The sequence below is a fragment of the Acanthopagrus latus genome, chromosome 4, assembly GCF_904848185.1.
Source record: "Acanthopagrus latus isolate v.2019 chromosome 4, fAcaLat1.1, whole genome shotgun sequence".
NCBI classification, from domain to species: domain Eukaryota; kingdom Metazoa; phylum Chordata; class Actinopteri; order Spariformes; family Sparidae; genus Acanthopagrus; species Acanthopagrus latus.
This window is the reverse complement of record NC_051042.1, coordinates 25,673,128-25,681,854: the sequence shown is the minus strand read 5'-3', so window position 1 is coordinate 25,681,854 and position 8,727 is coordinate 25,673,128. Positions and strand designations below refer to the sequence as shown.

At 39.4% G+C, this 8,727-nt stretch overlaps 1 protein-coding gene across 4 annotated transcripts; it reads right to left on the bottom strand.

The window, feature by feature from the left end:
• Positions 1-113: 113 nt before the first annotated feature.
• On the bottom strand, positions 114-8,464 carry hnrnph3 (heterogeneous nuclear ribonucleoprotein H3 (2H9)). Of its 4 annotated transcripts, none has more exons than XM_037096582.1 (11): positions 8,335-8,464; positions 7,204-7,296; positions 6,684-6,839; positions 6,242-6,385; positions 4,902-5,040; positions 3,875-4,074; positions 2,920-3,015; positions 2,490-2,605; positions 2,182-2,317; positions 1,666-1,722; positions 114-1,132 (listed from the first exon to the last, which is right to left on the bottom strand). In XM_037096582.1, the coding sequence occupies exons 2-11, from the start codon at positions 7,289-7,291 to the stop codon at positions 1,053-1,055; spliced, it is 1,212 nt and encodes a 403-aa protein (XP_036952477.1). In that variant the 5' UTR covers positions 7,292-7,296; positions 8,335-8,464; the 3' UTR covers positions 114-1,052. The 4 variants fall into 4 exon arrangements, with proteins under 4 accessions (XP_036952477.1, XP_036952476.1, XP_036952478.1 ...); XM_037096581.1 differs by having other exon boundaries at positions 7,204-7,300; positions 8,335-8,416; XM_037096583.1 differs by lacking the exon at positions 8,335-8,464 and adding an exon at positions 8,215-8,305 and having other exon boundaries at positions 7,204-7,300.
• Positions 8,465-8,727: the final 263 nt, after the last annotated feature.

Below are 8,727 nucleotides of genomic sequence, written 5' to 3'. Positions count from 1 at the left end.
TTTTTTGGTTATTGGTTAAAGATTAAACAAGCTGACCTTAAATTCAGATGTATTCACAAACATGACACAAATATCCCTCTTGGAAAGTGACGTCAGAGTCGGAGAGTCAGAGAGAGAATTAAATATAAAATTTATTAGGCAAAATGTACAACAGCTGCATAAGCTATCTTACAGCTCAAATATAGAGGCTTTATTTTTACTTCCACTCTTTGAGAGTGGAATATAATATTCAACTTAGTTTTAAACTTCTGTAATGAACTGTGAAAACATTCATAAAAAACACACTGGCTCACATTTAGCACATTTTTTCAAAGCAGGAAAGCGAATGTGAAATCCAGTGAGAATTTGCGTCTTACAAGATGGTCAAATATTCCGCTGAAGTAATGTTTAAACTTGGATAAACAAAGATTGTAAAAACCATTAATATAAAAATATGAATTTCTTATCAAGAGAGCTGCTGGTTATGTTCAGATGTTGCGTTAAAGCAGTTATAACTAAGTAATTCAAAGTGACCATGCTCCATCAGCGCAGTGCCAATCTGTATGATTCTTTTGTTGCGTATCAAATCCCAGTTTTTAATCTGTGCCTCCTAAAATTCTGTTTCAATGCTGCATCCACACCAACTACCAACTGTGACATGTGACAAATGACCAAATAAAGTGTATCCCAATGCAATTTAAAACTCTGCTAAAAGAACAGGTGTTTGATTCTAATCAGGGCTCCAAAGAAAATGTGAACCATCCATAACTATATTACAAGAAATCTCCAAAATGACCTATCAACCATGTTCAGCACCAACAAACAGCATTTTGGCAATAACAGGTTGTTTTGTTCTTCATATGCTTTTAAGGAATGGTGTGATCATAGTGCTTGTTCAGGTCATATCTGGTCTGTTCTAGTATCTGAACAGACTCAATATAAAGAACGGTTCTTTCACAACCAATGAGAGGATTCAGATCAGCTCTCCTGCTCAGAAACATTAACTGAGTAAATGTGGCCTATAGAGTCGCGAGACAAACGTCAGGATGGATTGGAAGAGTGGGATGACGTCCTCAGTATGCACCCCGTAGCCCGCTGCTCCGTGAGCCTCCGCCTCCTCCTGAGTTACTGTAGTAACCGCCGCCGCCACGACCTGGAAAGGTTTGAAGATGCTGGTTATAATAAAAATGGTTTCTAAGATAAAGAGATAACAACACCCAACTTTTGTTTATAGCTGGAACATCTACAGTAGTCAATGTAAAGAAAATTAATCACCAATTATTTTAATAGTCGATTAATCATTTCAGTTATTTGTCAAGCAAACTGTTGTTACCAGCTTTAACATGTGAGTATCTGTTGCTTTTCATTTATGATAGTAAATGAAGACTTTGGGGTTTTTGGACTATTGGCTTGCTAAAAGAAGCAATGTAAAGAAGTCATTTTGAGCTCTGGGAAACTGATGACAATCATGTTTTACAATTTTTTGACATTTGATAAGATTTATAATGAGCAGATAAATAGATCATGAAAATAATTTATTATTTTCAGCCCTACTCCTCTCACACAACCATTCAGAACAACATTAACTGCACCTAGGTCGGTTACACAGTCATCTGCAAACATCCAAATTATACATAGTTCTGTATGAGTCATGAAACTTTCACACAAATCAGAATGAAAACTCACTCATTTCAGCTGCTCCACTGGCAGTCGAGTTAAGGAACAGCTCAATATAGCGATGCTCTGTGGAGAGATACATCAGTCCATCATTCATTTTGAAGAACCTGGAATTCCTCTGCAGTTTAAAATAAATCAAATCCACCCGGTCACGTTTCCAACTAGTTAAAGTGTCATCTCAAATAACGTCGTGAAATACTCTTTTTTGGCTTTTAAAAAGGCCGTTTTATAGCTTCAAGGGCTTCTCAAAAGGTTAATTTGTTTTTAATACCAGGATTATGTTCTCTTAATGGTCTTTAATGTTGGAAATGAATTCCAATGTTAAAACCGGCCCGACCCTGAGTCAACCAGACAAAACACTGGAAGCTTATTTTTGAGCTTGTTCTATTACTCTGCTTCTGTAGATAAAACTGATCCACTCCTCTGTTAGTACTTTTGTAGCAAAACATAGCATAGCGTGACAAAGTGATGTCACAAGAATCAATACGAGGACTAACAAGCTGGAGGGGAGAAAGAGAGACGTACGCATGTGGTTCTTGTCTTTGGACATGGCTGCCACAGCGTCTTCATGGGTGCGAAACTCCACATCTGCTTCTCCAGTCGACTTGCCGTTAATAGCCACATCAATGTGGACCCTCAGAGGATTCAAGGGAGAGAAGAACTACAGGAAGAAAAAAAAAAAACGTCATTGCCATTGCAAGCATGGAGGCATAAAAATCCAACACTTTTTGATACCAGAACACTGAATTCAGTGCTTTTAAATCTTTTCAGCACCTACGTATAGCCTGCGTTTTAAAATTTTCAAGAGAAATACAGGGAGTGGGGGTTCTTACTTTAGCAATGTCTCCCTCTGTGGCACGGAAAGGTAAACCCCTCATATGGACAAAATGGCCGCTGTGGAAGCCTGAACAACCATCACCTTGACCACTGTAACCGTGGCCACCCATCCCTGTGCCGAAACACACATACAGACAGACACAAACACACAAAGACTGATCAGATACAACCTTCAGTAGTGTAGAGAGAAGTAACCTAATACATACCATCTTTCTACTTTGTTAACGAGAATCAAACAAAGGATAAAAATAAAATGCACTCTAGATGTGTGATTATAACAAATCTATATATAACCTACCTTACACAACCCAATTTTTATTCTATTTAATCATATCACAATGTGAAAAGCAAAAACTTAAAATGAAAATGTTTGCCTTTCAGCAGGCATGCTTTACTGTTGCAGGGGGACACAATTTTGGACTTTACCTCTTCCTCCCCTCTCTCCTCTCACTCGCTCATCAAACATGCCGTTGCCAAAACAGTAGTTGTTGAAACCATTGTAGCTGTCGAAGCCACCGTAACCTGGACACACACCAACACAGAGCAAGAAAGAAAACTGATTTAACACATAAACAGAATACAACAGAAGCAGGGCTCTTTGTTTCACTACACCATCACAACACATGAAAAGGAAATAAATTAACTTGGTGTTGGCCCTTAAGCACAAACCGTTCTTTATATCTTCATGCCTCTGAATGTATTGTATTGATTTGACTGTTTCTGTTGATGAGGTAATTTGTTTTTTTTTTTAAATTTCACTTATGTTTGTGAAAATGAACCAGCATTAAAATTTGGCAATAGAGCAGAAATGAACCAACTAGAACTTAAACTCATCCTTATCATCAGCCTTATGAACTACATTCATTCCCCCGTAAGTAAATATAAATGTGAGGTGAGGTGCTAGTTGATCAACACTTTTGCCAAAAGGCTAAGCCTTCTGTTTAAAAGTGGCCAAAGGCAAACATTTTCTTCTTGTCTTCCTCTGTTTGATCTTGTGCCTATCCATGAGTATCCTGGGGAGGTTGCTGGGGAAACCATTATGGGTGATACTTCTGATGCTCAGCGGAACAAGCGTAAGTAACAGAGTTGCACATAATAGTTGATGCACCAGCTGCACTCTCAAGGCTTTAAAACCATTTGCTAGTGCGCTAGGCAATAGCAATAACGGTGTTTGTAGCATTCATTCGATATAGCTGCTAACCTACATCTTCAAGGATGAATGATACTCTGTAACATTCGCTCTAAAAAAAAAAGAGGATAAGCATCCTGCATCTGGTTACGTAGAAGGACACTACAGAAGTCACAACTGTAATTTGCCAAGGTATCATGGGGTATCAGCCACCACGTATTTCTGTATGCAAAAAAACACAACTGTGCTTACCTCCACCGTAGCCCCCTCCACTCCTCATGGTGTCCATCAGAGCCCCAGTGCGGCCAGGCCCAGGCGCAAAGAACCCTCCTCTTGGGCCCCCCATCACGGGTCTATCATAGGGCCCTGGTCTCTGGCCTCCCATTCCCCGCCGAGGCAACTCATAGTAGGCTCTGATCTCATTACGACTGCTCTTAAAAATCTCTATATACCTGCAATATAAGAGGCCCATGGAGTAATGGGGGGCAGAGGAGAGAGTTAAGGTGTAGAAATAGCTTAGCTTGGGCTTCATACATAGATATGATTTACAGAGAGAGAAGATAAACACACAAAACACAAATCTTCTAGTGGTTTTAAAAAATAGTAGTTTTAACCTGAAGCTGAGTGTCTGAATGACTGAACCTCAACAAAATCTCATCATTAGCTGGGTTTAGGGCTGTAGCGAAGAATTTCTAGGCCAACCTCACCTCTTGTTACTAACAGTGAGAGAAAAATCTTTAGGTGTTGCATTGACAATTGACAAGTGATTTAGATCTGCAAGTTTGATGCTTTTATGAAAGAGCTGCCTTTACTGCCTTCTACTACACTTTTACACGTATTCCCCTCTTCCTCAGTAAATTATCTATGAGATGCATGTAATAAAGGATATAAAAGAAGTGCCATATGTCGCTCTAACACTATTAAATAGGGCTCCAAAATCTTGGATGTAAGATAACCAACAACAAAATGGCATAAAATGCTCACAACATCTATGATTTATAGATTAAATGCATGATCTTTCATCCCATTATTCAACATGGCATAAACCCCTTAAACCCATTTCTATTAGCATTTTAACATTGATTACATGACCCACCCAATTAATTTATCAACTTAATTATTGTTTTACCAGTTACTCTAACACACCATCCCATGTTTAGCATTAAACCATAACAGAACCCAAGCTGTTAATCCCACAATTACTCTAATATGACCACCCATTAAATACTGCAATAGAAGCCCAACCCAGTCCAACCCGTCCCCTTCCCGTCTGTCCCACCTGTGCCCTATTCTTTCCTTGTGTTTCCCCAGAGCCTTTTCTGCTATCTCCTTTGAAGCAAACTGCACGAAGGCTTCCCCTGTGCTCCTCCCCTGGTAGTCCACTGGCAGAGTAATCCCATTTGGCACGATTCTCAACCCTTCAACCCAAGCACACATAAATACATAGGTCGGTAGGTAGACTGATAGATATATAGAATAGATAGAACAACACCCACTGCATCACTGGAGCTTTCAGGTTAAAATATATCATGACAGCGAAGAAACATCAGCTGCAGTGTTTGATAAGAGTGCATTTCAAAAGGGGGCATCTCAGAGGACTGAATTTGCGCAGTAACAGAACTAAACACATACTGGCCTGGAGTCAGCAGCCATAAAATGAAAGTCGATAAAGGCAAAAAAATTGCTCTGATACACAACAAGATTTAGGTCACTTGCCAACTTGTGATTTTTTTAGTATTGAGTGACACTGGTGAATAATAATATTAAGTGCTGATTATTTTAGATAACGGCTGCCTGTAAGCAAAATCACAGCACTGACCCCAGATCAGTGTCATGGGACTTTCTTCCCTCAGTCAAACCAGCCCAGGCCATCCGATCTTTTAAGCACCTCTAGTAGGCGTGATATGAAGGTCATTTAGTATAAGCATGTTTAATAATGTGTTAACATAACACTAACATTGTAAGAAGCCAACTAACAATTCATAACAAGGACATCTTGGTTAACACAGTAAAACTATACTACAAGAACAAACATACATTTGGCCTTGGGCCATGACACACATGTTTACTGAGTCAACTTTAAAATATGAGAAAAACCCAAAACATAAATTATAGTGTGTGTGACAAAGCTTATTCTCTGCTTAGGTGGTTGGGTTAATCAGCAAAATGGAGAGCACCGTTCAAAGTGCAGTTGGCAGTAGGACAGCACTTTTGTGATTTCATCATACAATCAAAGTTACGTTTCCAAATATCGCGTTATTTCTTAAAGGGTAACTCCACCAATGTTACACATTAATGAGCGTTGACAGGTCTTGTAGAATACAACTGCATATTGTGAAAACGTTTTATAGATGCATTGTGGGTAAGGTAGGCCATGTTTTGAAAAGCAGTCTATGAAAGGCTGTATACTACATTTCCACATATGCAAACTACCTTCTACCTTAATTACAAGCCAAGATGATATTCAAAAGCTTGCGTTAGTTCTGTCAGCAGCCTCACACTGTACACAAAACTTGGTGAGCATTGTGTCTGTAAAAACTATTCTTGATGATTCAGACATAAATGGTGTAATCTCAGTACAATTTAAGTGGTTAGACAAATGTTAAAATGTTCATATACCTGAGAAGAACTGGACAATCTCCTCCTTGCTGCAGCCAAAGGGAAGGCCTCTAAGTCTCAGCATGCAGCCACTACAGCTGTCATAGTCAGCAGGACCGCTACGTTTCAGCACCCAGTCCATCTCACTACGGTTTGACTTGAACACTGAACACACAGAGAGATGGACACACCCATCAAGGTCAGACAGGACAATTCAATTGAAGTCTACTTGTACAGGGAAATCAACATAGTTGAGCCATGAAACAATCTTTGACATGCACTGCAAACACGCAGGGAACAACATCTCCAAAGTAAACTGATGACAACGCAGCACCCGAGCAAGTTGCACTTGGACCATTTGTATAAGTAATGTCATATAATGTAGCAATTATTCAAAGGCAAAGTCAGCAGAGGTTACACACACACCGATTCATCAGCTGGTATAATTGTTTGGATTGCTTACCCTCTATGTATCGGTGGCCCATGTATTTTCGGTCCTTGGCAAGGGCATTCTTGAAATCCTCGGCTGTTTTCAGCTCAATAAATGCCTCTCCACTGGGACGGCCTTCTTTAGAGTAGGTGAAGCACACTCCGTTTACTTTCCCAACGATGTCACAGTCTGTAAACAAGTAAGATCGATTGGGTTTTCCTTAAAAGGATGACACTCAGAAAGAGTGGGAGGACAGATGACTTGCATAAAGTCACTAACTTATTTAAATGTTAAAATACTGTTTGACTTATACATTTAATAAACATGATATTCAGGTGTGACTGATGCCTTGTGCTTACACAAACACAATATAAAAGGTGAAGACAGTTTTCTGTCAGTTTAGTATGCTAACTGGCAGTTATTAGCTTCACAAAATGTGATGAACATCATCACATCTACGCCGTGCAAACCATAGTAAGTACAACATTGTCAGACTCACACTTACTAATGCTGTTAATTCCTCAAGTTGTAAAAATGTATTGTGTATTCTCACCAGAGAAAAAACTGGCAACCTCCTCCTGCGTGCAGGACCAGGGCAGTCCTCTGATCCGAACCACATAACCCTCTTCATTCAAAGACATCCTCGCTGCCTCAGAGAGCAAAACACACCAGCAACACTTTCAATTATTGTGTAAAAAATACAGGCACTTGTCCAAAGCCTGCCACACAGTCATCATCACTTGGCACTGTGCTTCCAGTATCTCTGCACCTCATAGCACACCTCATCCAATTAGGGACAAAAACATTATAGGCATTAGTTTTGCAGACACCTATCATATATACTTAACTCCATGTCGTAATAGTCCTGCATTAGGTCACTTACTGCTCTCCTAATTTTTCTGTCATCCTTTGATTTAGCTTAAGTGCGCATTGACTATTAATAATGATAAATAAAATTTGATTTGTCAACTATTTGTCCATCTATAACTATAAGCAGAAGCATTCACCTATTAAGTACATATACAGATATCATCCGTGGAACAATACATTGCACAGCACTGGTTCCGTCTGCAGGAAGCTTATAATGATTGTATAGACTGAAGGAAAATAAACAATTACCAGACAGTGTATGCGGAACTATAATTAGTAAACAATAGCAAAACTCCAGCAGGAATTGTTTATTAATGTAACACTGTAATGCAAGTTACTAAAGCTTTCACAGCAGATACATAAGCTATAGTCTGTCACTTCCTCCTTCGAGCTGTTTATCAAAGTATCGTAAAACCAAGAGGTTTGCTAACGTTAGCTAGCGTAACGGCAGTTCATCTCAACTCACTCCGGTTACCGAAACATTTCCTAACGAGACGTATTTTGTTCTGCGGCAAAGTTACTCCTCTGAAGTTCGCCCCGGCATAATAATTATCAGCCTGGATACTGTGCTAGCCACTGACGCTAACGCTTCTCTACTGTCAGACTGATTTGCTAATGCTGGCTTGGTAACATTAGCAGTTAGCCGGCTAACGGCTAAGGCTAACTGTAGGACACTGACAGCGGTCAAACTTACAAGGCAAACTAGTTAAATTCCCAGCGGTCGGAAGCTGTCAGTGGGTTTGAAAATACGTCCCCAGACAGATATATGACAGACGACGGTGACAAACGTCTGAAAACGATGAAATTGTCTTACAGTCGCCTCTTGTCCCCGGTCTCCTACTCCTGTCCCGAGCCTCAGGTGTCACTGCCAGCAAACCCGCTCAGGTATGTTATCGCGAGACTTTGACATATCAGAAGAAGTTGACGTTTGTGCCCTCTATTTTTTTCATTTTTTATTTTAATAATGATAATAATATTTTTAATAACAATAATAGTAATGATTAAAATTGTGAGAACACTACGGGGTATGGGGAAAAGAGTGCAAACACGTTAATTCTAAATTTATTTTAAACGAGAATACTTTTTTTTAATTAAACTGCACAGATGCAGTGATTATAACTTATTCAGGCTGTGACTTTATGTCCCCGAATATATGATGACATGTATTGGTATGTCTTAATTAATTGTGTGTAATTCTGTTATTACC